This window comes from Cynocephalus volans, chromosome 8 (genome assembly GCF_027409185.1).
Source record: "Cynocephalus volans isolate mCynVol1 chromosome 8, mCynVol1.pri, whole genome shotgun sequence".
Lineage (NCBI taxonomy): Eukaryota > Metazoa > Chordata > Mammalia > Dermoptera > Cynocephalidae > Cynocephalus > Cynocephalus volans.
In genome coordinates this window covers 129,809,273-129,827,357 of record NC_084467.1, presented here as the reverse complement: position 1 = coordinate 129,827,357, position 18,085 = coordinate 129,809,273, and the positions used below count along the sequence as shown (strand labels likewise).

The following is an 18,085-nucleotide window of genomic DNA, read 5'->3' as shown; positions in this document are numbered from 1 at the left end:
ATCATTTATTCTCTTTCATTGTTAATTTCAGTGGTAAAGGGTGAGTAGTGTTTATTGGTAGAATACTCTGTTACTTTTTGAGTCCAGCCATGACCTCAAAGAAAGGAACAATCTTCAAGGCTTATTTGAATCTATTAATTTGTTCATTCTAGCAAAAAGTTATATATGGGGAAAATGTAAAGTGGAGGGGAGGGGAAAAAGCCAGGATACTCTTCTGCTTCTTTTCTCGTATGCAGAAAATTAATCGTATAAGTGTTAATTGAATTTGCCTCAAAGGAAAATGAGAAAAAGATTGCATGGTTGTTTAACACAGTGTCTGACACATAGTAAATGCCCAGTAAATTATTTTAGTGTAATGGACTATGACCAGAGAATCTCACTCCTTTATTTCTAGGTACTTCACCATCCTATTTTTTTCTTTTGTCTTTTTCACTTAAAGAATGGTCTGTGTGTACTTTATTTCTGAATCTGTTAAATGGGTTTGATGCTCAGTTACATGATAAAGTGCAGACAGGAACGTAAGGCCAGCATTTTCCTTAAATCTCTTCTGTGATTTGAGACACCTTGGGGAAGGAATTTGTGAGCTCCTATATATACAGATGATGACTTTTATCTTTATCAAGTGACCCACAATTTGTTGACTGGTGCAATGAGAAATTAAGAAAATAGCATACTTTTCTGACTGTCATTTCACAGTCACTCAAATCAGAACTGGAATGCCACAAAAACAACTCCCTGTTAGCCCAGAGAGAAAAAAAAGAAAGAAAGTAAAGGGGAAATTCAGATTAGTCACAAAGAAGTTCCCCCGCCTGCCTACAAAAGTTGCAGCGTTAAAACTGAGAGAGTCCTCTCTGCTCTTTCAATCGCCTTTTATCTCTGGTCCTGGGACCTTTGTCTATTTTTTGATCGATAGGCTTTGTTTTGCCTTCATCTCCCCCTTTGTGGGGAAGATATCAGTCTTCCCCCTAGGTTCCCCTTTGCCATATTTTTATCTTCCCTTCATTCAGATTGTGAAGATGGAAGGGGTCCAATCCCTGGACGAGAATGCAGGAAACACACGAAGACCAAGATTCGAGAGGAACAAGCTATTGCTGGTGGCCTCCGTGATTCAGGGGCTGGGGCTGCTCCTGTGCCTCACCTTCCTCTGCCTGCACTTCTTTGCTCCTCAGGTAAGATGCACCCCAGAGTGCTTTTACTCTCCTCCAGCTCACACTGATGGCAGCTGCAAACAGTCACTTGAAAATAATCTGATGCCACAATTGTTGAGTTTTTCCCCCTCAGCGATTGTAAAGTGCGGTCAAACACCCTTCTGTCTCTTCTTTCCTTCCTTCTTTTCAGCGGTGGCAGTGGCAGGGCTGAGTGGAGATAGGGCAGGGGTGCTGCCTCTCTGTTTTTTTCTTTTTCCATACAATGCAGGGATCCTGGTTTTCTTTTATGAGCTGTCACTTTGAAGCTTTGGGTCACTGATACACCACTCTGCTAGTAATGTGTCTGATCAGGGAATTAATATAAAAAGGAAATAAGAAAGACCAGTTACACTTTCCCATGGTGTTCATAAACTCCATAGACACTCAAGGAGATTTGCTTTTTAAAGAATGCTGAAGGTATCAGTATTAACTTCTGTTAAATAGCTAACCTTGCATTTTAAGGGCAGCTATGTGTGCGTGCATGTGTGTATGCCTGCATGTGTGCCCACTGACCCCAACAGTTTAACCAGATATTATTTCTCACAGTTTATCTCTACCAGTCACAACCTAAAGACATCCCTTTGTGCTTTTCACATTTTGTTCAATACATCATGTCATGGGTGATCATTTTTCTAGTATTTTCCCCACTTAATATATTCTTTCCATTTCCTTATTTTTATTCTTGTTCCATGCTTAACATTTTTTTTTTATTATTTATTCATTCAGATATACAAACATTATTAGGTCTTTCAGGATGTTCTTCACTGCAGGAGAGGCCACTGAAAAGAATATAAATCTATAGCCTCCCCTATTCCTTTGTTGGGCTTAGTCTGATAATTCTTGTTTCTCCAAGCTGGTTGCTTTGGGTTGGAAAAGTCTCTCCTTGACAATGATCAGACAATAGGAACATTTGTTTCTGATGGCCAGGTCAGAGACTGGGTCCTTGAAATTAAACCAAGATAAGACAAGCAGTCCTAGCAAATGCCTGGGCTTGTCTCTGCCTGCAGGAAATAGGGGCTTTCAGTGCAAGGAGGCTGGTGGGAGTGTGTGAGGTTGTGATCACTGTACCACAGAGAGTGCTCGTGTCTCCATATTCCAGAAGTGCAGCTGGTGTCACGCTCGGGTCTGCAGACCCATTAGCACAACAACACACCTTTCCTCTCCTCACTGCACCACACACTTACTTCTCCGTGCTGAACCCTGTGGGTGAAGTTGAAGTAGGAAGTTAAAGTAGATGATTCGGGGAGAGGGTGTGGGGGTGGAGTAAGGTGTCCATGGCAGGATGCCCAAGACATAGACCGGAATTAGGCTCTTCCGAGAAGAAAACAAACAGAGCAACCAAAAATAGAACAGCTGAGTGCATTCACTGGGTCTGGGAGCCCTGAGAGTGCTTTTTCAAATAACCACAGTGTTACTTATTTCCTTATGTTGTGGGATGATAAAAAGACAGGACATATGGCCCCAATCAAGGCTAATCAATTGCACAAGGGCTCTGAGCAGGAAAGAGCAAAAGGTGAAAGACAGGAGTACAGGCTGCTGGCGGCTGGGCCACCTTGGACTGCCAATACCTAGGGGACATTGAGAAGAAGAGGGGTCCTTTCCGGTAAGTCACCCAGCAACTCTGTGACACAGCTGGGAAGAAAAGCTGAGTGCTGGATTCTAGGACAATAGAACTCATGGTAAGCTGACCTCTGGGAAAGAATTAGCTTGGCGCAGAAATGGAAGCAAAGAAATAGGAGGTACGTTTGAGCTATCGGCTCAAAAAATATGCTCCCATGTACTCTGGATACAGAAATATTTTTTGGCTCAGATATTTGAAATTCTTTATTTGATCTTAACTAAGTTCTTCTCTTATTTCTAGCTAGACTGTTTTGTCTAATGTAATTTCTTATACTGTAGTAGGACCTGGGGCAGCACAATGGGTCCTTACATTTGATCTCATATTTTTATTTACATTTTACTATGGGAAGGATAGCGTAGATGGATTGATGTGTTTTCCCCAGGACCTGATCAAATAGTGTTAGTGGCAGAGGTGGCGGCATTGTGTGTGTGTGTGTGTGTGAGTGTGTGTGTGTGTGTATGTCTGTGGGTGAGAGAGAGAGAGAGAGAAGGTTACAGAGTCGCCATTGAAATAGGGACATAGACTGATAGCCTTTTAAAACTCATCTTCAAGAATGTTTGGAATTTTGATTGAGGGATGGAGTAGGTGGTGGTGGTGTGGTGCAAATCACACCTCTACTTTTATTAGACATATTGTTACAGTGATGTGTATTGGAGGTGAGATAGAGCCAAGATGCTTATCATTTACCCAGTTAAATTGTATTCTTCTATTGTAGGAGAAAGGTATTAGGAAAATAATCATCCTTTTCCCCCTTATTTCTTAGATTTCATTTTTAGCCTTATAAAATAATTGCCTACATTGATGGCTCTGTGAATACAAATATAGATATTAAATTCCATTTGTCAGTCAACTTTCCATTCAGTCATTTATTAGCAAGCTGTTTTCTCACCACTGAGTTAAGTTTTATTTACTCATGTGAAAAGCAGAAGTTTTTGCTTTTGAGGTGACGGAAAGAAAGATAAACCTTACCCACTACTCATATAATTTGCTTTCCTCTTTGGGCTTTGATTTTCTCATCTGTAACATGAGGCCGTTGGATCCGATGATCAGTAAGATCTCTCCCAGCTCAATATCTTATGATCTGTAGTTTATACATTCATAGAATGGGTATGAGGATGTGAAAAATACAAAATGTGACCTTAACAGGTTTTCCTGTCTTAGATGGTGGATTTCTTGGCTCTTCAGAAGGGACTGGGGGGAAATCAAATTTGCACATATATACTTTTATATATTTAACTTGTATCATCTGTGCATATCTAAATAACTCATTCTGGGTCAGCAAAATACCTTGTTTTGGAAGGGGAAAGAAGTGAATGTCTTTAGAAGAATGTCCATGAGACAAGTTATAAAATTGAGTGCTTCTGTCGAGAAAGCCAGTGTACACAGTTTGGATATTATATCAGGGCTGCCATTTAAAGTGTTAGGCTTCCAGTCTTACCTGGAATTTTAGCTGGGGAACAATGGCAGAAAAAAGCTGACCTAAGCCTGGCTCCGTCAAGATTTGTTTCACCTTTATCATAGACCTTCATAGGTGGGAAGGCTTTTAGTGATATTCTTTCAGCAAATCCCACTGTTAAAGGTTTACATTCTTATTGCATTTTGGGAAAAACAGAAGTGGAGGTACTTAAGAGAGTGAGTCGATAAGCTCTGGGTCAATATGAGCCAGAATGAGAATTCAGTTCCTTGATGAAGTTTCAGGCTATAACCTAGACCTTTCTTTGTTTCATTTAGAAAGAGAAAGAGGAATTTGCCTGAAAAATCTTGCCTCAGATAAGCTCAATTTAAATGTCTCCATGTAATCTAACAAGTTTTTTAGAAATTCTTTTTTTTTTATGACAGACATGCAAATAAGATAATTTCAATTGCAATTGAATTGCTTTTCATAAGTAAACCTTTGAGAATTAAAAGGAAACATCTGAAGTATTGAACTGATTTGTCATAAAGCATTTTGAGGATCTTCAAGGAGGTATTAATGAAAAAGTATAGAATCATTGAATTTTTGAGGTGTTAGACATAGTCTATTTATAGATAAGAAAACAGAAACCCAGACAGGGTAGGTGAATTGTGCACGATCACATAGTTAGCTAATTACCCAAAAACTCCTAACTCCTATACTAGAGTCTACCTATTATCAATCAAAGCGTCCTGACTGAAATTCATTCCATTGAGTGTTTACTTGCGCCAGGTACGGTTTGAGGCACTGGAGACACAAACATGAATTGGAGAAGGTTTTTGAACTCTGAACTCACAGTCAGGATGCAGGGTGAGGGAAAGAGTGACAGGTATGCAGAGACATGCTCAAGGGACAAAGGGAGGATGAGAGGTGGGAAGAGTGGCTCCCTCAGTCTTCGGAGGAGTCAGAAGAACCTAGGGGAAGAGGTGATGCCCCAGCTGATATTAGAAGGTGGAGTGGAAATACTCTAAACAGACAAGAGAGAAGGGGGTGGATGGGTAGGTGACAGAGGGTTTCTAGGCGGGAACAGCAAATTGTTCAGAATGGCTGAAGTCCAGTGCTCAAGGGGGAAAGCAGCAGCAGATGGAGCTGAAAATGTAGGCAGGGGTAGATCACAAAGTGTCTTGTGAAATATTAAGGGAATGCACTTCACCCCATTCTATGCAAAAGAAATTACAGGAAAAATTACCAAAATTGTTGCTTTTCCAAATTTTTCTTCTTTTGTATTTTCTATATATCGGCCAATATAAAAAGCAAGCCTAATCTCAGCTGGCACTAGAGGGCGCCACAGTAAAACAAACTATTCTCTTGAGTCTTGAAGAGCGCCTGTCCTACTTACCTGAAGATTAGAAAACTTTTCTCAGGAAGTCAAGTGCTCATCCACATATAAGAGGATAAAAAATGTCAGGGCGGCCTAATATCATTCACTGTTTACACAGTGGTGATATTTTCTAAACGAATAATTTAGATCTACGTTCTGTACCAAATATTCAAAATGGGACAGAGTAATTCGAATGGGAATTATGCTGGAAAATATCACACACGTGCACACATATAGACGCAGAAATACACACAGAGCAGGGTGGAAAGTGAGCAGAAGGGCTCTTGATATAGATCTAGGGATATATAATCTCCCTGTTCCTCTTTTCTGACCTCAGCCCCTAGCTACCAGTACTGGACAGACCCAGACTTGCCAGGGGCTGGTCACCTACCCTTCCAGTTCCGCTTCTTTTAATAGCACTCACATCTGTGCCTTCCCCCCACTTCAGGGATTCTCCATTTGTGGAAAATGAACGTTAATCTTTTGGAGTCATTTGGATTAGAGGAGCCATGTACAGTGTTGTTATCACTATTTAATGAGTAAAAAAACTTTTGAGTTAGGAAGTATAAGGGTTATTTTCCTACAGTCACAGATGAAACACATGGTAGAGTTGGATCCAAACTGAATTCTCCAGCATCCTATGCCTTGTATATTTTGTTTATAGTCACCCATACTTTAGACCGCCACATCTTTTCAAATGAAGACATTAGAACACTTCCTTAGGCAAAAATACAAAGCATCTTCTCAGATTTTGGTGGAGTCATTGAGGTGCAAAAGAGAGCGCACTGGACCAGGAACCAGAAGACTCTAGTTCAGTCCAGGCTTTGTGACCCTGGATAAATTCCCTGAAATTCCCTAAGCCTCAGTTAATCATTTTTAATATTGGAATTTGGTTGTTGTGAGGATCAAATGTTGTGTTACAGAGCTTTGTATATGCTAAGATTATTATTGTTACTCATGAACATGCTTTCATAAGCATACAGCCACTAAAATGTCCACTTGGTAGCACATGTGTGCACACACACATGCACACACACACCCACACACACTCTCTGTAACTCAAATTTCAGAAATCTAAGGTTAACCTCAACTTCATGAACTTTGATTTCCCTACTGTAATATTTAGGATGAAAAGATCCCCCTTGAAGTAGTTCTATTATTTTTGAACATAGATTTCTGATTAGGAGCACGTGGCTATTTTAGAGAAAAAAGGAAGAGTGCAGGGCAGAATTGATGAGGGGATGAAGTGTTATTAGGTTCAGCGTCTGTTTGAAAGTGGTTCAGATCTAAAATTACACACTTAGAACACAAGGCCCAGGCCTATTCCATTTCCCCTTACTTTGATATATTTTTGCTAATTCTCCAATGACTTGGCTGCTAAATAGGACAGAAAATTATGTTTACAAGAGGCATGTGGTCTGGTTCACAATACTAGAGATGTTGGGGATATGACTGGCATAACTAAAAATTCTTCTTCTTTTAAGTAGACCTTTCATTCTGAAATGCACCTTAGGTGGGTTATTTATACCAATTAATAATTGGTATAAATTTGTCTAGTGTTCATAACATGCAAATGCTATTTGAGAGCACATGCTGAATGACAGAAAGGAGGACAAACAAACCCAAACCTTAGTTCTTCCAATACTAAATAAGAGCTCATGGATAGAAAGCATTCATTTCTAAAGTATTGTATTGTATAGGCGGGGGACTGAGGGCCCCAGTGAGTTCAAGAGATGTACACTCAAGGCTGGTCTCCCCTGCAGGCAGCCAGAGCGTGAGCCTAGCAAACCAGTGAAACCATGTCAAAGATCAGGATGGAAATGACAATCAGTAGTACAAAAAATATCAATACTGAACAAGATTACAATATTAATTTTTGGATAATTGTCAAAATACTCAGATATATCTCAAAATACCCAGGGAAAAAGAGAAAAAGAGCTCTTTTTCTCCTCCAAAAGAGCTCCTCAACCAACCCTAAGGGGTTGCCTGTGTAGTTCAGGTTGGCAAAGTCATTAGCTGGGCTCTGATTAGGGGCAACTGTCCTGGCCAGTGCAGGAGGCCCATGGACAAGTACACGGTAGGCTGCAGGCAGGTGCTGCAAAGAGTCAGAACTAGTGCATCACACAAATGAGGCTAAAAGCTTTGTTGCACACACAGCACTAGGAATAATCGTAATTGCTCATTAACCATCAGAGGGAGCCTCTTGGGGAGGAGGAAGCCTGCTGCTTTTGTTTCAGTGGAGGAATCTATTGTGTTGAAAAGATCTTCTGTTCAAAAGCTCTTCTTATCACCCAATCCCTTGAGATATCTCTCTTGAATATTGTGATTTGCCTAATCTCTGAAATGGAAGTGTCCTTAGACACTTTATTCCAGCCATCTTAATTGAGGTTGGACATCAAGTTGAGGATATCAGAAGCTGAGGATGGGAAAGGACTGTCCTGGCCCAAGAACAGAACCCAGATGTCCCTACTCCCAGCTCAACACCTGTCCACTCTACTCGGTTGTCCTCTCAAGGCAATAGTCCCTCCTTTTTACATAGTGAATGAGATGGGGAATGAGCGATTTCAAATAGAAAGATATTGACTGTAATAATTCTCTTTGTATTTAAGGATGGATGGGACGATTTTAAAAACCTGGAGCAATGTGGGTGTTGACACTGGCTCTAGTCAGTTTCAACACCTTACACTGCTCCAGATTTTTGGTATTATGTGATCATGCAGACATTGGTGAAGGTCTGGGCATGGCCTAAGGGGCTAAGCTCTACCTTAGTTCAGCAAACATTTGTTTACCAAGTACCATTATGTTTGAGACATGGTAAGAGGTATTGTAATGCAGTGGGTACATTGTAAATCTACCCTTTCAGTTGCTTAGAGACTAAATTGATACGAGGACATTATGGTGGAGACTTACCCAGTCACTGAGGTGAGGAAGGGAGTTCTCAGAAATGTCTTGGCAGATCCTTCTGTCAACATTACTTTGAAGACTTCCCCAGGTAATGAGGAGAAGGAAACTCAGGTATAAGAAAATCTTCCCCTTGAGGATATAAGGAGTTGGTTCATTAGGTCAATCATATAGTTTTGAAGGTGTGTTTATGTCACATGGATGCTTTTGGTTGATTTGATTGTTTACTTGAATATCTGAGATTCCTTTTAGGAATCTGTCAATTGCTAGGTGTCAGGGACAATGAAACCACAGTTCATATTCTCTGAGGCAGAGGGGACAGAGGCCTCTCTGAGGGAAGACTCATATAGCCATTGCTAAGGAGATTGACAAGAAGCGTGGGATGATTAGAGAGAGGAGGCTGTTAGAGTATCACGTAGGCTGTGTAGTGTGGAGGAAGGTGGGGTTAAGAGAAAGGTTGCAGCGAAAATGTACTGGCAGAAATGGTCAGGGTGGAGATGGAGAGAGAGAAGGTTTTGGATGACAATTAAATTGTTTCTCTTTGGGTTCATTAAATCCAAATCAATTCTTTATTCAACAAGTTTTCCAAGCCACACATCCTTTTCTCTAAGAAATGTAACTTTTGGGATAAGTTTTTCTGAATATGGAAGACTCCTTGGCTGAAGAACCAGGTTTTGGCTATTCTTCCTATTTCTTTCTCTGGGTGTGGTTCTGAACTTCCCTGATTAGAAGTGGGGGTCCATCCCTTTGTAAGGGGTCTGTTTCCACTGAGTACACACTGCATCTACCCTTTTACTGCAGAGGGTAAGGGTGAAAAATTTCACCTTCCTCTACTGAGGCCCCGTGAGACACCCCCTGGGAGCTCGTGAGATGGTCCTTTCACCATCTCTCAGATCTCCTCTGGTGGACATGAAACCCAAGGTGGGGGGAGAAGAGGCTCACGTCCAGTGGAGGTGGTGTGGTACACTGGGGAGCCCACCCACAGGTCCCCATCATCGCCCACCGACTCGTGCCTACCCCCAGTCTCCCCCACGATCTTGCCACTGTGGCCTGGTATCAAGTGAGGAGTGGAGAGGCCCACAGGGTGAAAGCAGAGCTCATTCTCTCCTTTCCTACTTGATGAGTGCCGTTCACTCTTGCCACAGATACCCCTCTCCAGGACAAACACCATATGAGCACGAGGCTGATAGCCCCATGCTGCATCCTAGTGAGTCTGAATGAAAGGCTCACACTCTCCAAAGATGAGCTCTTGAAACAAGTATCACCTTCCTGGGAACATGGAGCAGGCTGCTGGATAAACACCAGACACTGGACGCTTTCCATTGATTTCTTAGACAGTCCAGTGCTCAAAGTGCTGAGTGAGGCCAGGAAAGGACCTAGTTCTGACTCTTTGCAGCACCTGCCTCCAGCCTACCATGTACTTGTCCATGGGCCTCCTGCCCTGGCCAGGACAGTTACCCCTAATCAAAGCCCAGCTAATGACTTTGCCAACCTGAACTACACAGGCAACTCCTTAGGGTTGGTTGAGGAGCTCTTTCTGGAGAATTCCTGAGTATTTTGAGATATATCTGAGTATTTTGACAATTATCCAAAAATTAATATTTTAATCTTGTTCAGTGTTATGATGAAAATAATTCAAATTAATCTTGGGTGCTCAGATAAATGCTTTCTTTGGTGTTTTTCACTCTTAAGATAGTGTATGATAAAGAGAAGAGATATTATTATGAACGTGGGTTTCAACTGAACTCAACCCATGACCTTGGTGTTATAAGGCTGTACTCTAATTAGCTGAACTAACCGGCCACCCCCCTGAACAAGTTCTTAAGAGCACTAGTTCTCATTTTCCTATATTTAAAATATAGGTAGTGATTATTCCTACATTTAGGGTTATTTTGAGTAGCAAACAAGGTAATGAATTTGAAAAAGATTAGCACAGTGTGTGGCATGTACAGGTTCTCAATAAGTTTTCATTCTTTTTCTTAAATATACAAAGAATGGCCCCATTTCTAGACCTTCCCTCCAACTAATTTTAGAATGTCTTTTGCTTCTCTCTTTCAAGGCCTAAATGTAGGTTTCTCCTCCTTGTACTGCTAAAGCCTGCAATGACGTTTCCATTCTCAGGAACCTTCTGACCTACATTGCCTGCTGATGTTTACTAAAGGTTTTTTTCAGAGGGACTATTTTCCCAACTGGTATACAAGTTTGTCAAAAATAAGGATTGTAAGTTCTATCCCTTTTTATTCCCAGAGTTGAGAGTAATGCCTGCCACCTAGTAGGTACTCAATAATTGTCATTGCTGTTTCTAAACAAACCACTAAGTAATATGACAATCATATTATTCATTCAATTACTAAATAATATTTACAGTAGAACAAACATTTCTCGGGAACCAACTTTGGGACAGGCATGCTGTTTGCACAGGGTGTGGTTGAAGATACATTCTCTGCATTTAGACCTTCAGAAGTTCACAGTTTAATGCAGTCATTTTCAATTCCTGAATTTTGGATCTTTGTAAAAATGCAAATTCCTGTGTCTGCCCAGATCTTTTGAATCAGAGTCTTTGTGAATAAGCTGGCCATCTGCACTTTTTAAAAAATAGATCTCCCAGGTGATTCTAAGATAATGCACATCAGAGTTTAAGAACCACTGGGCTGGCAAACCTTCCCGTTGCATCATCAGCTGCTGCCCATTGTGACACGGGCATTATTCAGTGAGTTGGTCAATAGCCCATATTTGCCAAGTGGGTACTTGGCTGTTCCTGTTTTGTTTTGGCTTCCCTTATGGCAGCTCTGAAACCCAAAAGGGAAGCCCGGACTCCGGGCTTTCCCTGTGTATTCTCATGATGAGGTCATTGCCAGTTGGCTCTGTGGCAACTTCTTTTCTCCAAGGTTGGTGCTGAATAGGATAAAAGGAATGAAATATTAATGCAAGTCTTCACAGCACTTTCTGCTTGCTTTAAATTTGCACGGGGAGAAAAAAAATTACTTGTGTGGTATAATAAAAATTGTTTTGGAATTGGAGGGCAAGGGTCAAGTCTCTTCACTTCTGTGACCCTTAATTTCTTCATCTGTGAAATATAGTGTTCATTCACGCTTCTGAGAGCATTTCATTTAAACTTCAGGGCTGAACTTAGATTCGGGCATGGGTACTTCCAGGAATTTGCATTTCACCTTTGGGGATGGTGTGGGTTCTTCAAACTTTTCAGATTGAAGAAGTTATTTTATAGACCGTGCTTATGTAGAAGCTCTCCTGGCCCTTTGATATTTTCCAATTTCTTTCAATATCTGAAGAAGATCTCGGGATTTTACTTTTTGTGATTTACAAAATACTATGTGTATGTGGGTAGACTGAATATCTTCTGATTTTTTTCTGGCAGCTTTCTCATGAAGCCCAGATCTTTTTGTATTGTTTCTCTGGGCTACAAAGAGTCAGAGGGCTGATACAATAACTTTGGTAATCTCGTTTATTTTTCATTCCTTCATTCCATTGTCATATATTAAGCTTGTATAGTATTATGTAGAATAAATTATGAATGTGAAAAGAATCTTGTCTTCTGTGTGCATCCAAAAATAATAGCTGACATTTTTTAAAAACTCTTTATAATGTTCCAGGCCAGGTGCAGATCATTCACATACAGTATCTCATTCAATCTTCACAACTCTCTGAGACATATATTTTTACTATTTCCATTTTACGGATGAATAAACTGAAAATCAGCAAGGTAAATGCAATTTTCCCGAGGTGAGACAGCTGAGTAGTTTAAATAGGGAAGATGAGACTTGCATGGATCGGTGGTATTATAAGTCAACAGTGTGGTTTTTTTTTTTTGCATTGGGGTTGAGTCTTGGTGTTGTATGGGTTTTGAAAAATGTATAACGATATGTGTTCACCATTACAGTATCATACAGAATAGTTTTGCCACCCTAAAAATCCCCCGTGCTTTACCTATTCAGCTCTCTGCTCTCTCCTAACCCCTGGCGACCACTGATCTTTTCAGTCTCCATAGTTTTGCTTTTTCCAGAATTTCATATAGTTAGAATTATGTAGTGTGTAGGCTTTTCAGGTTGGCTTCTTTCATGTAGTGATATGCATTTAAGTTTTCTCCATGTCTTTTTATGGCTTCATAGCTCATTTCTTTTTAATGCTGACTCATGTTTTATTGTATGTACCACAGTTTATCTATTCATTCGCCTACTGAAGAAAATCCTGGTTGCTTTCAACTTTTGACAGTTATGAAACAAGCTTCTATAAATACCTGTGTGAATAGAGTAGTTTTAATACTTGTTATAGGAGTACAGAAACCAAAAATCAGGGATTTGATTTAGGCCTTGGAGGTGCTTAGATTTTGATGGGCAGAGACAGATGGAGGGACATTGCTGGCAGAAAGGAAGAAGAAAGCAGGTATTTTTTGAATGCTTACCCTGTGCCAAGCAAACTTCTGGATGCTTTATGTTATCCTATTTAAACTTTCTTATAGAACATTCCAATAACAGTATTATTCCTTATTTTCACATGTATGGAAGCTAAAGCTAAGAAGTGGTATATAACTTTTCCAAATTCACAGAACTAGAGAAGTCACAGTTTGAACTGAATCTGACTCCAAAACCTATGCTCTTTGTCCTAAGCAGGCTGTCTCCTCGAGGGCAAGGAAATTAGAGCAAATAGTTGGCTAGATCATAAGACAAAGAACGGCTATGTGTGGCAATAGAGCTTGACAAATGGTATAGAGCCAGGCCATGGAGGGCCTTGATGTCGGCACTGTGGGGCTGCCTCTGGGCAGTGGGGTGGACAGCCTAAGGCAGTCAGGTATGGAGGATCAGGGGAAGGTGGTAGAAGGGCGGGGTGCAAGAGGAAGGACCTTCTTTGCCTACCTCATAACATTGCTTAAACATGACAGTATCGATGCTAGTAAGAGACTTCTGAGAGTATGCAAATTTCTACCCCTGGGTGACCTTCAGGAGAAGGAACAGATTCTTGAGTCTGGAGTTCCAATAGATCAACCAAGGGAGGAAGTCACATGGGCTTTCCTCACTGCCTTCTCAGCATCTTGGTCACTACCATCCTTACTTTATCAGGGCAATTCAACAAGTTGGGAAATGTCTTTAATTTGCAGGAATCTTTTGGAAAAAAAATTTTTGGGGGGGGGACATTAAAAAGTTTTTTTTTAATTTAAAGAAAATTGTTTTTAAATTTATTTTTTGAATTAAAACATAATTGATTATACATATTTGTGGGGTGCAGAGTTGACTATCAGTATTTGTGTATAGTATGTGATGATCAAGTCAATATTATTAGTACATTCTTCGTTACAAGTCATAATTATTCTTTGGGTCCTTTTGGAAATTTTGCAAAGTCAGTCAAAATGATAATATCACAAGGACTTTTAGAGCAGGAAGCTTGAAATAAATTTGGAGATGAGGAAGTTTCATGTTTTCTTTAAAAATTAAAATCGGCTTAAAGTTGCAAATCTAAATCATGGAAAGATAGTGCTGAAAGGCATGCCTGTGATCTAGTGATTTTAAAGATGAGAAACTGACATCTAGGGAGATTATGAAACTTGCTTAAGATGAGACAGTGCCTGCCTGTCTGGCATTAGAACTCAGTTTGCTACATGCAGAGCCTGTGCTTTTGGCTCTAACAGATGGCAATTTATGCTGGCACCAACTGGCCCAGAGAGCAGTGGGAGCATTAATTTTCCTAGGCGACTACGATTGTAGGGTAATATGCCTTTTGAAAGGTCTTCCTCCAGAGCGCTGTCTTAAGAACAAAGATCACTAATTCAGCTGCTACAGACAGTACGCAGAGGGGTGAGAGCCAAAGACTTTCATTTCTACCTGTCAACACCTCTCTCCATGTGCTCAGCACATTGAACTAATACTGCTTTTGAGGCCCAGCCACTGGCAGGGCTCAGAAAGACTCTCCCTTCTTCCTATGTTGCTTTTTAGTTTCAGCTCGGTAAGGCTTGTGATGATATTAATGAGTGAAGTAGGGGATTCGTCATCTGTATGGGTAATTCCCAGTGGAATCCGCTTGACTGAGGCTACTACTATGCCAGGAGAGTGGGAAGCAGGGATTCTACTACCCAGGGCATGAAAACAAATACCTCCCATACCTTCGATCAGGACATCTTGCCAAAAATAACATTGTGGGAAGAGTTGTTATTCTTGGCAGACACAATATACATTTCTCCCCCTATTTCCTTTTATAGTAGATAATACAAGCATATGGTACAAATTTTTTTTAAAAAGTAGAACATGAAAAGTAAGGGTCCCTTCTACTCCCAACCTCAGGTTTCCAATTCCTTTATTCAGAAGCAACATTGGCAACCAGTTTCTTGTGTGTTCGTTCAGACATATTCAATGCCTGTATAAGTGTTATTGTTTTTTTTTTTTTAACACAAACGACAGTATAATTTTTGTATGATTCTGTCATTCTTTTTTTCACTTCATAAATCTTGGAATTTGCCCCATATTGAACTTCTTTGTTCTTTTAACCACCAAATTACTACAGACATTTTATCTACCAGGATTCCTCTCTTCACTGTTTTATTTCTTTTCTTGCTGTTGAGTACTGACTTGGTTCAGGTTAGGTTGTTCAAGCTGATGAAGAGAAGGGAAAGACCCACTGTTAAATAAAGCTACCCCAAATCTACTGAACTCTGTAGGATTAGAGCAATTTTACATATTCTTGTGTCCCCTGAAAATAGGATGCTCTTACTCACGTGTTACAGTGAAAGAGCAAGCATGCAGGAAGCTTCCAGAACTTGCTCCCAGTGTGTTCTGGGAGTCTGGGGCCATGATGGAGTGATTGGGCACAACTCTCTCCATGAGGGGACCTCTATGACCGAATGGGTTTCATAATACAATGACTATTTCGTGCTCTGTTATCCAAGATGGGAAATTGGGGCTCAGTGAGCCAAAAAAATACAGCAAAGAAGAGTTTGGCAGAAATGAGGACGGAGCTCAGATGCTTGCATGAAAGACCAGAATAGTCCTAAATTACTTTAAGAGGTCTTATAGAAAAAGCAAGGGTGCAGGTAGGAAGTCTGGGTCTAATTGTTACAGAAAAAACCAAATCTTTGGTCAGGTCTTTCCCTCTGCCGGCTACTGTGTTTCTGCTTCGTGGAATATGACCTGCCATTTGTTCACATTTTTTTTTTCTGAAAATATATTCTTCTTCCTCCCTCAGGTATCACCTCAGTATCCTCCCATTCAAAATATCAAAGTACAATTTACCAGTAAGTATTGTCAAAAGTTTAATTGATTCCTATTTTTAAAAGAATCTTACATTCAGTCTCTTAATTTCCTCCAGAACACAAGATCTCTCTTTTTCCTTAGTGAAGCATTAGATACCAGAATTGTTGGAGCCTGCATATTACCTTTATCAGGGATGAAGAAGGTGTATAAAGAAGAAAAGGGGAGTAACTAGTTACCAAATATGTGCTTGTCTCTATTAATTACTTTATGTGACTCACTTAATCTTCCCAGGAACACTTGCAGTAGGAATTATTCTCATTTTCCAGCTAAGGAAATTAAGGCTTTACTGTTGACAAGTCTGTCTGACTATAAGACAAATCATCTGCTAATTCTATTCTGGGACATGATTATACCTTCATGAGTTTTGGAGGAGGCCATAGACAAGAAGAAAAGGTGATATTTTGACTACCACAAGAGCATTGTTTGGGTCCATTATTAATAGTAGGACAGATACCAGTAGTTTCTATACGAATACGCATTTGTTTATTAGGTTCTCCTGAGCCTGAAGAAAAGCATCTCTTGACCTCTGTAGGTGGTCCTCATTTTCAATTTAAAGTATGTCCCCTAGGCCTGTTACAAAGTAAGAATTACTGAATTTTGGCCAGAAGAGGAGACCTATTTTTTTCTCACCACCAAGGGACATGGGCCAGAATAGGATGTCCAAGATGTGGTTACTTGGCCATTCGGGATGATATTGGGGCTGATATGGAAATTTTTTAAAATTTAGACTTTTGGCTTGTGCTTGGAATGGCCCTGCACAAAGCTACCAGAGCTATCACTCTGCCTCTTCCTCCTCCTTTTCTTTCTTCTGTGGCGAGTCTTCTGAAAGCACCTTCCAGGAAAAACTAGCAATAGGATGTGGAAGGGAGGAGCAAGTCTGTGTCCTTGAGCTCTTCTGCCTGCTCATATTGAGCCCATCCTGAGCCCACAGGCATGTTGTGCTTAGCGGCTTAAGTGACTGCTGGCAAAGGCTGGTAAATGCTGCTGGTAATTCCAATGCCTGGGAGCATGTGGAAAATCTGCATTTCAAGGTCAGGTGGAGAGAAAACAGGGAACAGTTAAAAGTGATGGCTTTGAGTCAAGCTTCAAAGTAGGGGTCTTATGCAAGACCTGGGAAGGGGCACTGTGGCAACCCTTTGCTGTAGTCCACCTGTTGAGCAAGAAAAGAAGTTGCCAGCTCCTCTGGTTCTGAAAAATCAGGGAAACCTCAAAGCTTCCTTTCCTACCGTAGTTCTGTTGTGACAATTGCTGTCATCTCAGCTCCAGAATCCCAGTTCCCTGAGACAGACTCTCTTGGCCAGTAGTATTAGCTTTGCCTCTTCTTCCTTTCCATGGGTAAAGTGGATTCCAACCCACAGGTAGAAACACAGCATTCTCTTGCTTTCAGGGTTTTCAAAATCTCTCCCTATTACTTTCTCTTCATCTGATTCTAGACATATTGAAAGGTTGTTGCCCAGTGCTGTGCTTAGGAATCACTCTTTTCATTTTTATTTTTTAATTCTTGTCATACTCTTTCCAGGGTGTGAGAAGGAGAAAGGTTTCATCATCACATCCAAAATCAAGGATAAAACCATGAAGGTGCAAAACAACTCCATCATCATCAGATGTGATGGGTTTTATCTAATCTCCCTGAAGGGCTACTTTTCCCAGGAGGTCAACATCAGCCTTCATTACCGGAAGGATCAGGAGCCCCTTCTGCTCCTGAGCAAGGTCAGGTCTGTCAACTCTATCATGGTGGCCAATCTGGCTTTCAAAGACAAAGTCTACTTGAATGTGACCACTCACAATATCTCCTGTGAAGACCTCCAGGTGAATGGAGGGGAGCTGATTCTCATCCATCAAACTCCTGGTGAATTCTGTGCCTACTGAGGATCTGACAGCAGCACCTACAACCAGGCACCAGTGTGAATGTCAAGCTGGGAGTGGACAGGACACCAATTCCTCCTTGTGAGTGAGGAATTGTCCCTGCTCAGCCACATGGGAGGTGACCAGAAGCAGAGCCTACTCTCACCTCCCACTCAGGGATATTTAAAACTTATTTCACATACCAATTAACTTTATTTATCCTCGTACCTTCTAAATCACCTGACCATTATCCCCCACGATTGCCTCAGGTCCACAAGGCACCTTTTAAAGAACAAGAAAATAGGTGCCTCTTCTTCAAGACACGTTGTCTCTATTGGTCAAGTAATTGCCATAATAAACCTATGTCATTGAAAAAGGCACTTGATTACCATTTGCTGGAAATTTGACATGTGTGTGGAATGGACAAAATGAAGAGGAGCAAGGAGTGGGATTATGAATTTGCCAAAGGTAGTGTGGACCAACCCCTGGGAGCCAAAGTGG

General features: G+C 40.8%; 1 protein-coding gene across 1 annotated transcript; it reads left to right on the top strand.

The window, feature by feature from the left end:
* The first annotated feature begins 1,016 nt into the window (after positions 1-1,016).
* TNFSF4 (TNF superfamily member 4) lies at positions 1,017-17,608 on the top strand. The gene is made up of 3 exons (XM_063103679.1): positions 1,017-1,169; positions 15,672-15,720; positions 17,259-17,608. The coding sequence occupies exons 1-3, from the start codon at positions 1,017-1,019 to the stop codon at positions 17,606-17,608; spliced, it is 552 nt and encodes a 183-aa protein (XP_062959749.1).
* The last annotated feature ends 477 nt before the right edge of the window (positions 17,609-18,085 follow it).